General features: G+C 38.1%; 1 protein-coding gene across 9 annotated transcripts in view; it reads left to right on the forward strand.

Annotated features, from left to right (window-relative positions):
- The window catches only part of SPIDR (scaffold protein involved in DNA repair), a 593302-nt gene that overhangs the window by 355975 nt on the left and 215996 nt on the right, over positions 1–21331 (forward strand). For all 9 annotated transcript variants that reach the window (XM_069099903.1, XM_069099905.1, XM_069099904.1 and 6 more), the window contains 2 exons: positions 140–350; positions 4765–5036. In XM_069099903.1, coding sequence (XP_068956004.1) covers positions 140–350; positions 4765–5036 — 483 coding nt within the window. The remainder of the gene's footprint in view (positions 1–139; positions 351–4764; positions 5037–21331) is intronic.

The raw sequence follows: 21331 nt of genomic DNA on the forward strand, positions 1-21331 counted from the left end.
ACTGATTTTTAAATTGCCATTAAGTAATCATTCTTCATATGGCAGATTAAGCAATATGTGTATCTATATATAATACAAATACATAAATAATTATGTCAGACACATAAATAATTCTGTCATATCTCTTCTTCTTATCCAGGCATAAGCTTCTTCTTCATGATAAAAGTGTTCCTATTATTATGAACACATACTTTTGCCAGAAAGTTGTCGTCAAAGAAGATTCAGAAAGACCCGATAAAATGCGCTGTCTAGGAATATTGCCTACAAGAAGAAAAATCATTTCCTTGGCTCAGATGTTTAAATTTAAAAGCCAAATAAATGATATTGCTCAGGAATCAGAAGGACATCAGGTAAATTCTTCTTGTATTAGAAAAATAAATCTTTTGGGGGGGCAGAGTCAAGATGGCAGAGTACAAGCAGGGCCTCCCCACTGCTCCCGCTTCCACTTTCCCCAATCCATGCAAAAAGGGGATTCTAAACAAACTTTGGAGCTGCAGAACCCACAAAATGACACAGAGAAGCTAACCTCCCGCTCAGGACAGCCTGGCAGGCCGGCAGGAATCTGCCAGCACAGTGCTCTGGGAGCCCACACACTGAGCCCAGCGCCACACTGAGGCTTTAGCCACAGGGCAGGCCTGACCGGCAACTGGCTGGAGGAACTCCAGATCAGCAGCAGCTGTGGCTGTTTCCAAATTTATCAACACATAGATGCGAAGGACAAAGTGAGAGGTCAGTGCAGTCTGGACTTTGGGACCCAGTAGTTGGGAGTACATTGGCTTTTGCCCCCACGGTGAGAAGCTGCTGAGGAGCCATGGCATGCAGCCACCCCTACATGGCAGCTTCAGCTCCTGGCCTGCAGAGTGTAGGGGGACCAAGCACCAGTCAGAGGGGTAATCACTCTTGCTTTAACCTGCTTGGAACTGTGTTGCAGTCTAGGGTGGAGGTCCTGGGGTGTGTGACCAGCTTGCCAGAGCATGTGGAGGCTTCAGAGAGGGCACCCAACAAATACCTCCGGCAACTGAGAAAACCCCAGTGTTTTGGATGGAAGCTCCCCTGTCTGGTGGCCGAGTCTTACTGTGGCAAAAAGCCCAAAAGTCAAGTAATTGAGTGGCAACATACCCAGGGAAAGGAAACAAAGCAAACAGAAGAATCCAACATTAGACTCCTATTTTGGGGACAAAAAGGAGCAAAGCATGGAACAGGAGGAAGACAGTGAAGTCAGAAATCCTGCACTAAAAGCTTCAAAGGAAAATACGAGCTGGTTACAGGCCATAGAGGCCCTTACGAAGCAGATAAGAGAAGTGGAGGAAAAATTGGGAAGAGAAAAGAGAACAATGCAATTAAATTATGAAATGAGAGTCAACAGCCTGACTCAGGAAAATAACACCTTAAAAAATAGACTAACTCCAATGGCAAAAGAGGCTCAAAAAGGCAATGAGGAGAAGAATGCCTTAAAAAGCCAAATTTGCCAGATGGAAAAAGAATCTCAAAAACTCACTGAGGAGAATCATTGCTTCAGAATTAGATTGGAGCAAATGGAAGCTAATGACTTTATGAGAAATCAAGATGCTGTTAAACAGATCCAAACAAATGAAAGAACAGAAGGCAATGTGGAATATCATGGGAAAAACCATTGACGTTGAAAATAGATCCAGGAGAGATAATTTAAAAATTATTGGACTACCTGAAAGCCATGATCAAAGTAAGAACCTAGAAATCATCCTCCAGGAAGTTCTCAAAGAAAAGTGCCCTGATGTTTTAGAACCAGAGGGCAAAATAGAGGTAGAAAGAATCCACCGATCACCTCCTGAAAAAGATCCCAAAAAGAAAACTAGGAATATTATAGCCAGGTTCCGGAATTCTCAGATCAAGGAGAGAATATTACAAGCAGCCAGGAAGAAACAATTTGAATATTGTGGAAACACAATCAGGATAACCCAGGATCTGGCAGCTTCTACACTGAGGGATCGAAGGGCCTGGAATATGATATTCCGGAGGTCAAAGGAGCTGGGATTAAAACCAAGAATTACCTACCCAGCAAAACTGAGTATCATGTTTCAGGGGGAAATATAGTCATTCAGTGGAATAGAGGACTTTCAAGCATTCTTGATGAAACACCAGAGTTGAATAGAAAATTTGACATTTAGATACAGGAAGCAAGAGAAGCTTGAGAAAGTAAACAGGGAAAAGAAATCATAAGCCACTTATTAAAGTTGAACTATTTACATTCCTACATGGAAAAACGATTATTGTAACTGATGAAACTTTTCTCAGTATGAAAATAGCTTAAGGGAATGGGCCAAACTTATTCTCACTGAATTTGGCTCAGGGAGGGAATAAAATACACACTAAATAGGGTATCTCACCCTACAGGAGAGCAGGGGTGAAGGGGATGAAAGGGGGGATGATGGGAGGGAGGGCAGGCTGGGGGGGAGGGAAGTTGGAAGCACTCACTTTTGAAAAGGGATGGGATCAAAGTAGAGAATAGAACAAGTGGGTGCTGGGATAGGAGGGAGAGAAATATAGTCAGTCTTTTACAATGTATCTACTATGTTAATGTTTTGCATTAGCTACACATGTACAACCTATACTGAATTGCTTATCTTCCCCATAAGGGTGGGTGACAAGGGAGGAAGGGAATGAATCTAGTATTCAAAGTTTTAAAATCAAATGTTTAAAATTATATATATATATATGTATATATATACACTATTGTTAATACTATTTTACATGTAATTGGGAAATAAGATATACAGGCACTGGGGCATAGAGATACATACTGGAAAAGTCGAAGAGGGTATGGGAGAAGATATGGGAGAGTGCAGATTGGAGGAGGGGACATCCTGTGGGACTGCTATTTTGGTGTGGTGGGTAGAGGAAAAATGGGGAGAAGATTTGTTACTCAAAATCTGGCGGAAATTAATGATGTAAATCAGAAGTTAATAAAGCATTTAAAAAAAAGAAAAATAAATCTTTGTATCAGTATTGGTTGAGAAGATTTTGTAAGTCTTTGTCACTTTTTATCCCTCTCTAAATAAAATAAATAACAAAACATGTTGGGGTTTTTTTTTTTGTTTGTCCCTGAATGGAAGAAGGCTCTTTGACTTATCCAAGAACTTAGTGTTCAGTTGTGTTCTATTCCCATTATTTTTATCTCAATATTATTATTCTGATTTTATTGCATTTTACTTATTTATTCATTTATGTAAAAGTTTTGCTTTTTTCCTTAACTTAATACCAAATTGTCTGGTCCATTTTTCAGACCTGTCTTAGGGATCTTAAAATGTACCAATAGTATTTTCCTTTGAGTGACTCTAACCTCATAATTCACAGCCCTTTGGTTTTTTGTTTGGGTTTTAAACTGTATAATGCTAGAATTAAAAGAAATGGAATTAAGTAGAATTGAGAAAGATTTATAAAGAAATGCATTCAGGATTTTTGTTCAGCTGTTTTACAAGAAGTCAGGTGGAATATTTGAGCAGTAAAGTCAGTTATCAATGGAAATATTCAAGGGAGATGGTTGTGATGAATTGAAATATATTAATATTTTGTTAATTTACGTAATATCTGGGATTTAAAATAGTTTAAGGTAGGTTAAAACTCTGAATAAAAACATGAAAGACATTATTTGGTAGAATTAGAAGCCTTTATTAAGTATTTACTGTGCATCAAGCTGAGGAGATATATTTACAAAATGAAGACAGTCTCTGTCCTTGAGGAGCTTATATTTTACTTTTTTTTTGCCTTTTTTGGGGGGGAGGGTAATTAGGGTTAAGTGACTTGCCCAAGGTCACACAGTCAGTGTGTCAGGTGTCTGAGGCCGGATTTGAACTCAGATCCTCCTGACTCCAGGGCTGGTGCTCTCTATTCACTGCACCCACCTAGCCACCCCAGGAGAGCTTACATTTTAATAGGGAGAGATGAAACATATAAGGAAGTGATACACAGGTCAGGGAAGACAGAGTGATTCTGATTAGAGCCAGAGAGGAATTAGTTGATATGTCCTTTCCAGAAGCAGTGGTAGTGTTGATTTGATCAGTGTTCCCAGAGTAATAGATAAAGTGAGGGGGCGAGTTGGAATACTTTGATGGAAAGCTAAGGGTTCAGATGGGATGTGAAATATGTCATTCTATTAATATAATTGGGTTTTAGTTTATTGATTTTAATTATTTTATTAATTTTTATTTGTATTAATTTATGGAATGAGTCTGATTTGTTTTCACTGGCTGATTCTGGAATCAGGACAAAATAGCCCCAGGATTACAGTTCCAGAGCTGAGTGGATTTAATCACTCTAGGCTCAATCTCAGTAAGGACAAAAAGATTAGAATATCTAGGAAAATAATAATAATATACTACTGCCTGTTCTCCCTGTTGCCTCTGCTTGTAATATCTGTCCCAGGCATTAATAGTTGAAGTCGTGGAATCCAGCATAACAGTTCTATCTTGGAGACCATTGTGTTCCTTAATGTCTTTAGCATTTGTTTTCTTGGTTGAACACAGAGTCATTAAGTTTCTAGGATATACTCTGTTTGATGAATGCCTTTTCAATCACTTTATCCTTAGAAAAAAGGGGAACAGGTTGAAATTTTCCTGAGTATAACAATGGCAGATATAACCTCCTTGAGGAAAATGACTGTTTTTATTTTTTCTTTGTACTTCACATAAGGTTTGCACATATTAAGAGCTTGCTGATTGATTGTTGATAATGAAAATGCCAGTAATTAGTTAAGCCCCAGTTCTTTCTCTTGAATATCTTTGCCAGGTAATGTGCACTAATGTTACTACTACCAGGACAGGCAGACCGCATGACTTCCATGAAATAAAACAGCACATTCCCGCGCAGCTCTCCATAAGTGACTCCCTCCTGGATGTGGTGGAAAGCCAGGGAACAGCTAGGTGGAAAGGAGTACAGGTGCAGGTGGTGGTGCAAAGAGTCTATTACCTTCCTATAAGAGATGTCTCCAGATATCAACAAGGAAACAGCTCTGCCCAGTTGGCTGCCCCATTGGGAAATGCAGACCTGCCCAGTGTGAGGTGAGTGGCCCAAAGAATCTCGGCATTCTGATTCCACAAACTAGGTCGTTCCTTTCATGTGAAGGAACTGCAAGGTCCTATTTCTCAAATTAACTCTTTGGATCAGATGTATAGCTAAACCTAGGACCCTTATGGTTTATATGAGTTGGAAAAATAAATTAATGAACAACTACATTGGAGACAATTAGGTGGGACATTGAGTCCATCTGGGAGGCAACAAATTATAATTGAACCTGGTGCATTAAGACAGGTTATTTTTGATAAAGGAGATTTTTGTATTTTAAGTTTTTAAGACAGAATAGTTTTCACATTCTTTTTTCTGTATCTCCCTGTTGTTTATAGGATAAAGTACAAATTCCTTAACTGCCATTTCAAGTCATCTATTATCTGGCTCTAAACTGCCTTATTGGGCATGATTTTTTTCTTTCCATGCTCTGTATTCCAGCAGTCCGGCCATACCGGACTACTTAGCTGTCCCCCACTTTCTTATATATGTGCATTCATGCAGATTATCTCTTATGTCTGGATATCACTCTCTCTTTATTTTTTTTTACCTTTTTGGAGGGGGAAAGGAGGGCAATTGGGGCTAAGTGACTTGCTCAACGTCACATGGCTAGTGAGTGTTACGTGTCTGAGGTCAGATTTGAACTCAGGATCTCTTGACTCTAGGGCTGGTCCTCTATCCACTGTGCCACCTAACTGCCCCCACTCTCTCTTTATTTCTACATTTCAAAATCCTTCTTTTCTTTCAAGGCTAAGCTCAGGTGCTACTGGCCCCATGAAATCTCCCAGGCTTCCTTCAAATGAATATATTCTTTCACCCCAGTTATCCTTCTCCCACCCTCAGCTTCCTCACCAAATGAGGGTATTGAATACAATGATCTCAAAGTTCTCTCCCAGTTCTATACCTGTTATTCTATAATCACATGGATGTTACCTTTCATTCAGAAGGAGCCTAAGAGCTTTCAAGCATCCTAGCATAGATACCTTCACTACTACCCTTGGCCAGGACTGGAGACATTTGGGAGCAATACTTACTTATACTTAGTACTTATATTTACTATTAACTTAAACTTATTACAGGCAAGTACTTGATTTTTTAGTAAAGTGGAGCTAGGGAAATTTAGGAGCAAAATATTAGAAAATAAATTGTCTTGCACATTGAAAAAATGTTGCATATGGAAATATTTTTGATTCATGTTTAATTTAAATTCATACATAATTTAATATTTAGAGGGGGTAGGAATACCACTAGCATCACAGTCTTCTCATGAAAATCACTAGTCATATTTTATGGAACTTTAGAGTTCTGTAGAATACAGATGAAGAAATCTTGTCAAAACTTCATCCGTTGTATTTAGTTAGATCATTAGAAAACTCCATATCTGGAATATATTATCATCACTTCCTGCAGAAATGGCTTTAATACATTGACACTTAATATAAAGCCCTCAGTTTTTTAGGAAGTTTTTCTATGTAGAAATGTTTTCTGTATCACTTACAAAACTGTGGCTGTAGCCCATTACTTTGCCTAGTTTGCCTTATGTGCAGATTTATGTGAAAAATTCCTTCTATAGTGTAGTGTCAAGAAGGCGTTTGTCTCTCTGGAGTGATTTATGATGCTTCCTTTTGTTAAACAATGAGACCTATTGTAGCCAGTGCATTTCCCATTTTGCCCTAATAGCTAGAAAGCTCGAGGCTTAAATTGTTGTTCAGCTATAGTAATTATCTCATCCCAGAAGCAAGAATTCTGCCATCCCCTTTTACCTTGATTTATTTCCTATACTTTATTTTTAATTGCCCTTTTTTTAACCACTGCAAATCAATTCACATCCTTTTTGGGAGTACAAATAGTGCAAAAAATGAATGAGCAAACAATTAAAACTTTGACAAGGCCTACAAAATTCATTTAAAAGTGTCCTCGTGATGACAACCATTGGAGTAAGAGGTAGAGATTGAAGAAGGAAATTGTGTACATCTTTTTCTTTTCTCTTCTATGATAACCAACAGAAGAATAACCTTTTCTCATGGCTAAACAAGCAGTACTAGCCATTGTACCTCTTTCACATCATGCTTACTGCTGGATATAGTAAGCCAAGAGGCCAGTGGTATACAATAAGTAGTTTCTTGCTTAAAATGAAATCAAATATTAATATTGCTTCCTTGTCTATGGTGCCTTGTATCAAAATGTAGTTACTCTGCTTATCTCTTTTAATTAAATCTATCTTAGTTTTTGAGATTATGGTTCTTAACCTTGGTTTTTTTCATCAGCTGAAGCATAATAAATTCTCCTCCAACCCTCTATTTTAACTCTAGATGTTTCTCTCATTTTTAAATGTTTCTATCTAGCTTATAGATATCTAATTTATATCTAACTTATTTAAAATTTTATTCATTTTCTTGACTTCTTTCTTACTTATTTTTTGGTTAGATTTATCTAGTTCTTACAGGGGAAGAGTAAAATCCCCAACTATTATGGTAGTACTATCTATTTCCACCTGTAATTTATTTTTTCCCCCCTTTAAAAATTTAGATGCTATAGTGTTTGGTGTATATAGGTTTTTTTTTCTACTCTATGTAATGGAAATACTTGTTTTATTTCTTAAGTCCAGAATAAAATAAATACTTAGTGGAAAAAATGAGATCAAATAACATCTTTCAAGGTCTACTTTTACTTTTCAAGTTCTACCTTAAACATTGCTTTGAAAGAATATGATATTGGGTTATTTGTTTCAGGTATCTAACCAGCATGACGTAGTCGATAAAGAACTGGCCCCAGAGACAGAAATATCTTAGTTTAAGACCTGCCTGAAACATATACTGTCTGTATGATCTAACAGATCATTAAACTTCTGAATGCCCTAAGAATTCCCCAAGACTATCAGTTATAGAAAAACTGCCCGTCTTCATTGGGAAAAGGAGTGTCCTTACCTGGGAATTGCCTATTTGGGTGAAATCAAAGAGCAATCAATCTCTAATCCTGTTTCAGAGAAGGGTCTTCATTTCTTATATGTGGGATTTTCCTGAGGATCAGCTGAGATAATATGCTTTGTAAACCTTCAAGCGCTATATAAATGTTAACTAGAATTATCAATCACAAAATGTGCTAACATTCTCAAGCTCTTTTCCTGGTGTGTTGGGCTATTTTCACGACCACCACCACCTACTTCATGTATATCAGGTAGCTTTTGTCTTTGTTTAGATAACTATATTCAAATTGAAAAATTTGGGGGAAAAACAAAGTGTTAGGCTAGATGTAAGCTAGTATTAGTACAAATAGATGAGCACTAAAACTTAAAATAAATGTATAATTTGAGTTAGCACTATTGCCTAAGATCATCCCTTGGGTATGATATCTGGGCACTATAAAAATGTTTATTTGTTGCCTAGCTCAAAGTGGACAACCAGTAAATACATGTCTGTAAATAATGGCTTAGTACAGTTTTACTGAGGTAGAAGGTCTTTCCTTAGTTAATAAATTATAGTAAGGTTGCATAGGGAGGAAAAAAGTATTCTTCCTAGCATCCTTCAGTCTTTAACAAATGCTTATGCATTCAGTTCAGTTCAACACACATGTGCCATGTGTCTCCTGGATGCAAGGTCTAGAGATTGGTGTGGTGCAACCAGGGATCTCTGGCACATGAAACAGAAATGGGAGCCAACCCCTGGAGTACTCGGGGGACAACAAAAGGCACCCCGAACCAGACAATCCAGTCTGAGGTTAGATAATTGGCACTCCTGAATCACAGCCCAGCTGGCAATGCTGCAGCCTGTTAATGCTTTATTTTGGCATTCTTATAGTCCTCTGGATTTCTGTCGTTGTTTGGATTTTAAAAGAAAAAGATCTTCCATTTGGATAAATCCTAGGGCAACATTGCCTTTATGTCAGTTTGGAATATGTATGATCCATCAGGCAATGAACAAACATTTTTTAAGGGCCTGCTATTTGCATTAGTTTTCAAAGTTGTTACTTCCCAAAGGAAAGGGATAAAAATATCTGTTTCTTGGCTTTGTAGATCATCTTGCTGCCTTGAGGCAGGTTTCATTGTGATTATCTGGTGTAGGAATGGATTAGATAAAAGTTTGAATGATGTGTAATGTTAAGTTTTTAAGATGTGCACATGTGCTAAGCTGGGAAATGAGTTTCCTTTGTGAAACCTACTCCACCTGAGTAGGCTAACAACATCTTCAGTGGAGGTGGAGAGAGGTAAGGCTGAGTCACATTGGCAAGATAGCATGATGAAACTAGCTTCATTATTTCTTCTGCTGTATTTGTTTTGTGAGTAATCAAAACCAAGCTCAGTATCCAAGGCTGGCTACCCCTCCAGTCCCTTCCAGGGCACCTGTTTTACTTGTTAAGTGCATGTGTGAGAGTCGAGACCTAAAGCATGGTGAATCACTGCCAGTGTTGAGCCCTGAATGCTTTGGATAATTAACTTGAAACCCATTTTAATGCATGTACTGGCAGGAAGGTCTTGGTGGTAAAGGGGGAAACTCAGAAAATAGGAGATTAACAGTAATGTGCGGAAAGAAGAGCAGTCAGTGAGATTATAACCTCTCACAAGGCAACAGTAAGGAGAAAGATTTCAGATGTTTTTGGACTAAGGGATAACTAACTATGCTTATTTGAGGGTCACTTTTTTTCTAGGAATAATGGGAAATACAAATACTTTTCCTTAAGGAAAATTAGGGCATTCAGAAAAAAAAATGAAATGAAATATGCAAAAGAGTGCGGCAGTCAGAAGCCCTGGGTTCTAGTTCCTGCTCTGCCCACTTGCTGCAGTTTGACTTTGGATAAGTCATTTAACCTTTCTGACACTCAATTTCTTCTTCCGTAAAATAGGATTACTATCTGCACTGCTTACCTCGTAGAGCCGATGGATTTGAAAGCACTTTGTAAACCATAAAGATCCATGCAAATTTAAGATGGCGCAATAGCACATTTAAAATATATGTGCCTTTGGACAAATCCCATTTTATCTGTTTTCATCTGTGAGCTCTGAGAATTTTGAATACTTAGGCTTTAGAGGCCAGATCTAATGAGGATATAAGTGATCCTTAATCTTGTATAGAGCCCCATGCTACATGGAAAAGATCCAGCCCTCTATGTAAGACCCCAGGAGTTCTTAACCTGGGATCTTCAAACTTGTGTGTGTGTGTGTGTGTGTGTGTGTGTGTGTGTGTGTGTATTTCAGTAAAATAGATTTTCTTTGTAATCCTATATGTTTTTAAACTGTATTTAAAAATACTATTCTGAAGGTCCATAGGCTTCACCAGGCTGCCAAAGGAGTCTGTGACAGGATAAAAAAAAATTAAGGACACCTGGTTCCACTAATTAAATTACATCATATGAAAAAGAAACGCCAGGGCCTGGTGGTCACCAGAGAGCAGGTCTTAGAGGCAGGATGACTTGTATTCAGATACAGCCTCGGACACATGCTGGCCATATGAGCCTGTGGAAGTCCCTTGACCTCGCCGTGCCTTAGGCAACTTTCTAAGACTCTTAAGTTGCAGAACAGGTGCAGATCTATGTTGGCAGAATGTCCTCTCCTAAGAACTCCCTACACAAATGAGCTCACATGTCCTAAGAATCTACCCCCAGTCCCCACAAATGATATAAAATAAGACTGTTCAATTATGTTAGGTTTCTCACTTCTGTTTCACAAATGTGTACATACAACACTCACTCCACTGAAATACTCTGATGCCTCATGGTAGTGTGAAGGTGACTTTGGGCCATCAAAGGATTACTTCAGTGAAACAATCCCTAAGAGACAGAAGTTTCAGAGTACAGACCCAGCAGTGGGCTGTTGTCTGGGGATTCACCTACCTGATTCTGGAAAACCACTTCACCAACAGGTTGATCATAAAGACATAAAATTTTTAGCTGTAGAATTCATGTCAGGGCATGAAAGGATTGCAGTCCATGTCATTGGAACATAAATGCTTGTTGATTAATTTTTCCCATGTGGAAAAAAGAGAGATTCATCTAAAACAAGAATCCATGAACTTGTAAATTGTCTTAAATTTAATAACTGTATTTCAATGTAGCTTATTTCCTTTGTAGTGCTATGTATTTTATGCATTTAAAAACATTATTCTAAGAAGAGGTCCAGATTGTTGACTCAAAAAAGATATATGTAACCCAGTGCTCAGCCTCATTTGCATAAGACTCTTCTCATTGATGGAGAATGATTAGTCAGTGCTTCATACCTATGAGAGGGATGGAGTTATTGAATATTCCAGAGAGAAAAGATCCTAAGTTTCATGGTTTGAGGGAGGATGCATTCCAGGAGGGGGGTGGAAAGAAGTGGGGGGGGGAGAAAGAAAGAGGGAGGTTGGGAGGGGGGAGAGAGACAGAGAGAGAGAGACTCAGAGAATAAAGTTCAAGGTCATATTACCATTGAACTAATTACATCAAATAAAACTAAAAGAAGGAAGACACTACCATATTCTTTTCAATAAAACATAAAGGTGACTTTTAATTGTGTCATCCATATACATGTTTTGCTTTTCTGAAAATTAAGTGATCACAAGGCAAAGAAAATTATCCTTGATGAAAGGATAAGAAAATAGACTTTGGTAAACAATTGTCTACCACAGAACATATCTTCACAGTCATGTAGTTGGTTGAGAGGTAGAGAAAATCATAGAATCATATATTTAGAGCTGAAAGGAATTTTAGAGGTCAAAGAGTACACCCTCCACATTTCTTAGATAGACACATAAGGCATAGATAGTTGATAGAGCATGTATTAATCAATTGTTATATGTCAGGTGTACGGAGGATACAAGTGTACTCAAAGAAGACAGACCTTACCCTCAAGAATATATTCTAATGGGAGAAGACAGCATTCATAAGGGTTCTGGAAAATGGAGCAAGAATAGAGGAAGGGAGAGGAATTACAGGAGCACTTTGGCAGCTGAGGCTGAGGTGGATTTCACAGTAAGTGGAGTGGTAAGTGAGAGGAAGAATATCCGGGGTCCTGCCTAAAGTGGTGCTGGGAAGAGATTCACCAGTGAGGAGAGGATGTCTCCAGGTTACACTGCCAACCAGGCAGAAAAAGGTAGAGAGAGGGTCTAGGAAGAGGCTCAGAGACCTTTAACTCACCCAGTGTTACACAAGTAGGACGATGGTAGAGATGAGATTTAAGATACCATTGTGTCTGTTGTTTGTGGGTTACCAAAAAAAATGGAAACTTGAAAGACTCATCCAGAAAAAAGTGATTTCTAATGCATATATTAAAATCATATGAGATCCTATGACACATAGATCTTTGTCCAATAATCTTTTGAGTACCCAAATCAATGGAGATGAAAAAGAGAAAAACACATAGCAACTAATGTGTTCGCCACCACCTTGGAGGATGACCTAACTTTCCCCCACAAACTCTTCCCCTCCAAAACAAAAAAGTGATCACAAGGCCTAGGTACACTTGTTCTCAAGATTTGCTAATGCTTTACAACGACTTCTCGTCTGAAACATAATGTTTATGGACCCTAAAATATGACTGAGCTAACAATAACTCTTTCAAATTTATTAGTATATCTTTTGCTGGGCGATAAGAATATAGATATAACCTCATCTAGCTATCACTTATATAAGAGCTTTAAGGTTTACAAAGTACTTTGCCTATTGTTTGATCCTCACAAAACTTTTGAAAGTAGGTGCTATTATTATCCCCAATTAACAAATAAGGAAATTCAGACTGAGAGAGATTGCCCAGGGTCACATAGCTGGTAAGTGTCAAAGGCAGAATTTGAATTCAGATCTTCCTGACTCAAGGCCAGTACTCTATCTACTGCACCACCTAACCGGAAGAAGTCATGAAGTTGACCGTGCTCTTTGACCCATGTTGTTGCTGTTTATCCTTCTAAGAGGAACAATGACATCAGGAAGGTGATGTCTTGATTTGCAAGTGAATTGGATTTAAGTGAGGGAGGGCTGTCACCAGCTTCACTCTCTCCTCCAGAACCATCTGGACCCTATGGCAAGATATAGATCAGGGTGATTGGAGATGGTCTGGAATGCAGCAGGAGACCATGACCTTGTGAAGCTTAACATCTTTTCCTCAGTTTGACTGAGGCAATGCCCATTCAGTGATTAAGGATAGGTAAGAAACAAGGCAAAGAATTGTCTCTTTAACCTATTAAAAAAATCAATCTAGTAGGGAAAGACCCTCAGAGTTTCTGGCCAAATCAGAAACAATTGCTATTTACACTTACTCTGAGCCATCACAGCCCAAACAATGAGCCCAACTTGGGCTGGGACCTATTGTTGGCCAATCAATGAGAGCCAGAGTAATTTGGGTTTAAGCCATGGTCCTTGAAAAGAAACCTACCTAGTAAACCCTAAGATATCTTTCGAGGTTTCAGCAATGAAAATTTATATTCCTATATATCAAGCGTCTCTGGTAAAGGCCTCATTTCTCAAATATATAGAGAACCAAGTCAAATTTATAAGAATGAAAGCCATTCCCAATCAATAAATGGATCCTTTGACCTACCTTTTCCACCAGTGAACAGGATCTTGAGGGAGTTTAAAAAGAAAAATTAAAAGTTCCAATATAAATAATAATATCCAGAAGCTCTTTTTGTATTAGCAGCGAACTAAAAACAAATTGAATGCCCTCTGAGAGGGAGATGCCTGAAAAAACTAAGGCATGTGTATGTAATTGAATATTGTCATGCAGTACAAATAGATGAATATGAAGAATATGATGTAACATGGGAAAATTTGTATTAATAAATAGAAATTGAAATAAAGATGAATTGAGGACAAATATAGACAAAGACAACAACAAAGTAAATTAAAAGATCACTAAAAAGAAGTAGAAACTCTGAATAACTGAAAAACAAAACAGAACAAAATAGGAATATCCCATAGAAGCAGTAATGAAATTTATTTTCTCCCTCATGGCAGAGAGGTAGGAGCTTACTAGAACAGTAGAACATAGGTCAGCCACTTTCTCTGTTTCTGCTGGTTTTACATTCTTACTTTTCTTTGTCACGGGGAAGGAAGATTTAGCTAGCAGGTGAGGTGGGAAAATATTTCAGTATTTAAAGACAAAAGGGCTGCAGTAAAACATGTTGATTTTTTTTTAACGTCACATACAGAAGAATAGGCTGTTTCTCTAGGAAATAGCTTTATAACAGCAGAGAGAGAGAGAGAGAGAGAGAGAGAGAGAGAGAGAGAGAGAGAGAGAGAAACTTACTGGCCTCATAGTCTCCCATCTCTCTGCCATGAGGGAGAAGCTAAGTCCCATTATTGCTTCTTTGGGATATCATTGTTTTTTCTTCCATTTTCACCTTGATTGGCCGACAATAGATCCCTGCCCAAGCTCCAGTTTATGGCTGTATTTTGGGCCCTCCTGGTTTAGAGGGAATGTCAATGGAAACTGTTTCTCTTTGGAATAGCAATCAATCCCAAGGGTCTTCACCTCCCAGCTTGATTTTTTTTCCCTTTTTTTTTTCTAATTAAAGGGGCCATCCCTTGACTCACTTCTTTATAAGGCCTATTCACTGAGTGGATGTTACCTCATGTACCTAAGTGAGTACATGAAAAGGCCTTAGTCCAAAAGGACCTGGGTCATCTCCAGTCATACTGATGAATCTGGTCACTGGACCCAGATGGCTCTGGAGGAGAAAGTGAGGCAGTTGACATTGCACAGCCCTCCCTCACTGAAATCAAAGTCAACTGCAAGTCATGTCATCATTTCTCTGATGCCATGGTCCTCTTTGAAAACAAGGACAAACAGACAATAGCAGCAAGTTTTTTCGTTACCTTCACCTCTATGGGAACCTTGAAGTCTTTTCCTTTGGTGTTCCAAATGGACTTGAGTTTTCTCAAATGCTTTTTATCTTCTGCTTTTTGTTTTTTACTCCAAGACATTTTTCCACCTCCTCAAACTGAGCCTCAGGAAAGCTTTTACTGCTCGTTGGTTTTCTGTAAAATGTGACTGCATATGCTAAAACGTGTGGAAGAGACATCTGCATATGGCAGATTTGGCTGTTTTTCTGGGGGAATTCTTGGTGTTGTCTCATTGAACAAGCGAAAATCACTTCCCATGAAATGTTAACTGGCTTTATGTTTTGCTCAGTCATACCTGAGCACAGTTAGCTTGGGCATTAGTCATAATAATTTTTTCTAAGCAGTAACTAAAAGTGTTGTTTTCTCAAGATAAGGAAGAGCTTATCTCCCTAAGGCAGATACCTAGTATGCCAGCCTTGAAATTAAAATAGATCTATTGGATCCTGAGCCATCCTCCTTGTACACAATCAGGCATGGTAAATCAAAAGGTCATGTCCTGTCAATTGTGAAATATCCAAAAGGTAGTACAGATTTCAGCCGTAAGAAACACTCCAGTCTCTCCTGTCACTTTTTTGGAAAAAACGTTTTGGGCCTGTGGGTGCTGATGGAAAATTTCTGCTTTTTCCTATTATCATTATTATTATTATAGGTTAAGCCGTTCACAGTTCTGTAAGAAGGTAGGAACAGGTGGAGAATAAACCCTATATTATATAAGACATTCCTGACCATGGTGATTAAACAACCTGTCAGCATAGGCAGTGGTTAGAATAGTGTATGAAAACGAAACATTCCAGGGAATTAGTTATGAAACATCTTCTATCATCGCATGGCAGGGAGATGGGGGATTACTGGGACAGTACGGTACATATTGTCAGCCACTTTCTGTCAGTATCTTCTGCCTTTTGCTTAATTGTCTAGTGCTCATTGAAATCTGAAAGAATCATAGAATTATAGAATTGAACTGTATGAAGCCTTATGGATCATCTAGTCCAACTCATTTTGCAGGTGAGGAAACTGAGGCATGAAGTAAGTCAGGTAACTTGCCCAGGAGCACAATTTATAGTCATTTCAATCAATAAACATTTATTAAGCACCTACTACATGCCAGGCACTATGCTAAGCTCTGGAAATACAAAAAGAGGCAAAAAAAAAACCCCACAAAACAAAACCTGCCCTCAAGGAGCTTACAATCTAATGATTTAGAACCCTCATTCATTATTCTTAGTCTCTTATTCTTTCTATACACCAGGAATGAATGCTTGGTTTTCTTCTTAAACTACTCATTTTCTCTCTGTTTAAGATATTTGGAAGAACAATGACATAATCATTACCCCTTGCAAATACCAGTACCTCCTTCCTCATTATATCAAGAATCTACACTGGGGTAATAGAATATATAGCTTGTACATACTAAGTTGCAAACATAGGGTGGCATGATCTCTCACTCTCAAGTACTCCTCCTGGCACATAGGGGTTATGAATTATGCCAAGTAGTAGTACCACCGGTATTAAAAATATCTCTCAGAAACAAATGATTTGTGAAAAAATCTGACAGTGAAATGAGAAGGGAATTTACTTTAACAGTCATGATATGTTCCATTTCATGTGAAAAAAAAATGCCCTCAACTCTTTTTAGGCAGAGTTCACTTTCTCTTTGTACTTCATATTCCTGTTTTGCTATTTGCTATAGTCAAAGAAGAGACAAGGCCTGAAGTAAAACCATTGCTCTGCTTAGGAAACAAAAAGACTTCTCCAAAAATGTCATTTTTTTTTTATGTTTAGAGTATATTGTGAACATTTTTTACCACTTCAGAAATTTTAAAATATATTTTAAATTTTGAAGTAGTTTTCCATAAATATTGAAAGCCCATTTGTCTGTACACAATTAAAACCTGAAATGGAGATAAGAGGCATTTCTAACATGCAATCAGCTGCTGTGTAAATCATTTGAATTACCTATTTCCTGTTTATCTTCTACTAGGGGAAAAAAGAGGCTACTAATATCAAATATAATGTAATTTAGATCAATTAAATGTTCTGTTTAAATATATTTGTATAGTGGGGAAGCGGGAAGAGGGAAAAGGAATGTCATATTGTATACAGAACAAAGTGAGACCACAGCAAAAACATTTTGCCAGTTGTTTTGAAAGATGTTCACATGCTTTTTTAAAAAATAAACCTCTCAGAATAAACAGTGATCTGTGCCCCTTTTCATTTTAAAGCATATGCTTTTTTAATTAAAAAAAAAATCTTTCAGTGGCACCTCCTAAATGTGCATTTCATCAGCATTTACTAAGCACCTACTTGGCATGATGTCAGGTACAGAGTGATTTAAGCAAAATTAAATCTGTAGAGCCTCTTGTAGACTGTAGACCAAAGAGTGATGTGGAACAATAAATACGCCTACAGTTGTACAAACACTGGTAGATAATGCAGTGACAATGGTAGAAGCCAAACAGAAGGAAAGAAATATGTTGAAACACATCATCATTCCTTGGCCTCAGAGGCCCTTGAGTCAGTCACCTTGATGCTACACTGGAGAGCAGCATAATCAAGTGTAGATTCCTATCCTGTTCAGTTCTCCCACAATTCGACCCATTTATATTTACCAATGATTTTATTTCATAATTAATGATCATTTATTTAAAAAAAACACAAGCGCTTTATTTAAAATTCATAATGTGAAAGGGAATCACATCCCTGCCCCGTGACAGTTAAGGAAAGTAGAATTTATTATTAGATAAAGATGTTCTATGAAAATACCACAACATGGAGGCCGATGTGGCCACACATAAAATGGCTGTCACTGGTGGCAATTAGTCTTAAGAATCAAGTGAAGAAAACAAAAAGTTAAAAAAAAAATTCATATGGATAAAATGTACCGTGATTAAAAGCAGAGGGGATGAGACAAATGTAAGGAAATCATTTCCATAAATGGTAGACAGTGATGATTAGTAGCAGTAGATTGAATTTGAATTTTTTTTAGCATTTTTTTTTTTTGCCTTTTTTTTTGGAGGGCAGTTGGGGTTAAGTGACTTGCCCAAGGTCACATGGCTCTGTGTGTGTGTGTGTGTGTGTGTGTGTGTGAGAAGTATTGGAGTCCAGATTTGAACTCAGGTCCTCCTGACTGCAGGGCCAGTGCTCTATTCACTGTGCCACTTAGCCGCTCCAACTTTGAATTTTCTTTGAAGGAAACAACATTTATGCCAAACAAACCCTAAATCATTTTGTGAAAGGAAGTTCATCAGTGGTGTAAACCTGACTCCATAGCTGTCTACACAGCCATATTCACACATTATTGATCTCCGTGGACTCTTACTTCCTGCTTGTAAGACTTGAGTTTCTCTCTAATCCAGTCAATTGGCATTCTCTTTTCCTATAATCTATCAGTAGCATAGAATAGCGGATAGCATAGCATCCCAGATTTATTGGAATTGGAAGGGACCTGATCCCCTTCATTTTACAGATTCGATAACTGAGACCTACCAAGGTTAAGTAACTTCATGAAAGTCACATAGATACACCAAGTGACAAAATAAGCATTTGAACAGAGATCCATTGAGGTGGATTTTAAATCTAGTGAGCTTTTGATTACACCATGGTGGCATGCCTTCTCCATCTGGTACACTGAACCAGAGATGTGCTTTAAAGATCCTCGTACTAGGGGCAGCTCAGGTGGCACAGTGAATCGAGCACTGGCCCTGGAGTCAGGAGGATCTAAGTTCAAATAGGGTCCCAGACACTCAACACTTACTAGCTGTCTGACCTTGGACAAGTCACTTAGCCCCAATTGCCCTGACTTCCCCCCTCCAAAAAGCCCCCCCCCCCCACCAAAAAAAGAACCTCATACTCTGCACTCACGGATTTAAAGTGAGAGGGAACCTTGAAAGTTCCTCATTTTATAGATAAAGAAACCCAGACTGAGAGGTTAGGTAACTTGTGTGTTCCAAAGGGCATAAATATCTGAACCATCATTTGAACCCTGGTCTTTTTGACTCCAAAACCAGCATCTAGTCACTACACATACTGCAAGCTCCAAATATTTTGTCCACCACTGTCTCTCTAACCATTCATTGGGTCTACTCAACAAGCATTTATTAAGTTTCTATTATGAGCCAAGTCCTGTGCTAGCCATTCAAGATACCAAAACAAAAGTGTTACAGTTAGTTATCTATCCTCAAGCAGCTTGTGGTCTGTAGTTGAAATGTCCTCATCTTAATGAGTTGAGGTGTTTTTACATGTGAGGCCAAGAGGATTGTAAGATGTTTGTTTTTTTGTTCATTTTGAACAGGACCTGCAATCTTCCAATGTGAGAGAACTACCTATACCACAGTAGGTCATCATCTGTCCAGCGACTTGTAATCTTAGAGAGTCACCTCTGGCATCGCAAGGTTAAGTGACTTGTTAAGGGTGACAAAGTCAATAGGACTGGCCACCAGTCTGCTTCAGAACATGAGCCAGCCCTGGTCTTTCTGACTCAGAGACCAGTTTTCATTGCACCCTCTCCTTATATATGTTTGTTTGCTTTAAGGAAACCTTAGTTCATACTGCATTCCCTCTTTTTACCTGTACTTGGCTCATGTCTATTTGAAAACTCTACTGCTTTGTTAATCTGTTTCTTCACTCTCACCATTGACCATTGCCTACCCTCTGACCAGCCTTACATCTCTGATTAACTTGTGAAATGCCTTCTTAAATGTCATAGTGCCACATCACGTCACATCTCTAGGTCATTTGGCCCTGTTTTTGTCAAAGTTTTTTTTTTTTTTGCCTTTAATCACTAAGATCTACTAATCTGTTTTCTTTGTCATTCTGTTTATCGCAACAGAATGAAACATCCTTTATTTTCTTGACCTCTTAAACTCTAGTTCTCACGAAGTTCCTTTTCTTTTTCGTCTGTTATATTGTCAAATTTTCCGAACCTACCCTCTGTTGCACTTACTAAAAGCGTGATCATCTCCTACTTTTACTGCTTAAACTTCCTCTTTGGCATTCCCACTTGTTCTTCTCACTCTGACTCACTTCTGAGGCTGAAATGGGGTAGAATCCAGAGAACTCTGCCTGATTATTGTTGGGTTTTTTTCTTCTCTTAAAAAAAGTTGCTGCAAAGGGGAATTCAAAATAGGGGGTCTTTACTCAAATAGAGATAGAGGCAGTCCATCCTGTTTGCCACAAAAGCCCTCTTCACTATTTATTCACCCCTCATTCTTACTTGTTCAAAAGAAGACCTCAAAAACTTACTTCCACCATTTTGCAACCACAAGTTCCTTACTGAACACAATATTTTATCTCCACAATTTGTCCTCTTAGCCTTTGTTCATCTTAACCAATATTGTTGCCAATTCCCTTTATGGTATTCCTTCACTGGCTTCTGATCTCTCTAAACCTTAGCCCCACCACAGTTTCCAGGCAAAAACCTATTTTCCATTCCCCCACAGAAAAAAGTTCACAAGGGGATACGTTTTTGACATTTATAGGAAAGAGTTATTTTGGCATCTTCCAGCTACTCTCCCTCCTCTTCTAGCTGCAAAGAGGGGGACAAAATGATGGCAGCCAGTGTTTGACCAGATTGGTTTTGAAGGCGAGATTGTCTAAGGAACCCATCCTATTCCACACCTCTTTTTCTACTTTTATGTACATCCTCCTTAATTCTTTTTTAAAATTTATTTATTTAGTTTTAGTTTTCAGCATTCACTTTTATAAGATTTTGAGTTTTAAAATTTGTTCCCCTCTTTCCCTTCTCCCTCCCCAAGACAGCATGCAATCTGATATGGGCTATACACGGTACAATCGCATTAAACATATTTCCACATTAGTCATGTTGTAAAGAAGCATTAGAACCAAAGAGAAAAATCATGAAAAAACAAGGCAAAAAAAAGCAAATAGTATGCTTCAATCTGCATTCAGACTTCATAGTTCTTTCTTTGGATGTGGATAACATTTTCCATCATGAATCTTTTGGAATAGTCTTTCAAAGTTGGTTATCGCACAATATTGCTGTTACTGTGTACAATGTTTTCCTGGTTCTGTTTACTTCACTCAGCATCAGTTCATGAAAGTCTTTCCAGGTTTTTCTGAAGTCTGCCTGCTTACCATTTCTTATGGAACAATAGTATTCCATTGCATTCATATACCACAACTTGTTCAGCCATTCCCCAAACTGATGGGCATCCCCTCAATTTCCAATTCTTTGCCACAATAAAAACAACTGCTATAAATATTTTTGTACATGTGCGTCCTTTTCCCATTTTTATGATCTCTTTGGGATATGGACATAGAAGTCATCATCCTTAATTCTCTTTTTTGTATGTGTGTGTTGCCAGAAAAAAAAAAATATATGTATGTATATATAGTGTACACACATAGAGAATACATTTGACTAGAAAGAATGCATAGAGGGGCATATAATTGAATAACATTCATATCAGGATATATGGAACTTATATGTTGTCATTTCAAGTGTCATATTCAATACTTCCAAGCT

This window comes from Petaurus breviceps, unplaced genomic scaffold, assembly GCF_028583685.1.
Source record: "Petaurus breviceps papuanus isolate PSGF00001 unplaced genomic scaffold, PetGlider_PUasm1.0 38, whole genome shotgun sequence".
NCBI classification, from domain to species: domain Eukaryota; kingdom Metazoa; phylum Chordata; class Mammalia; order Diprotodontia; family Petauridae; genus Petaurus; species Petaurus breviceps.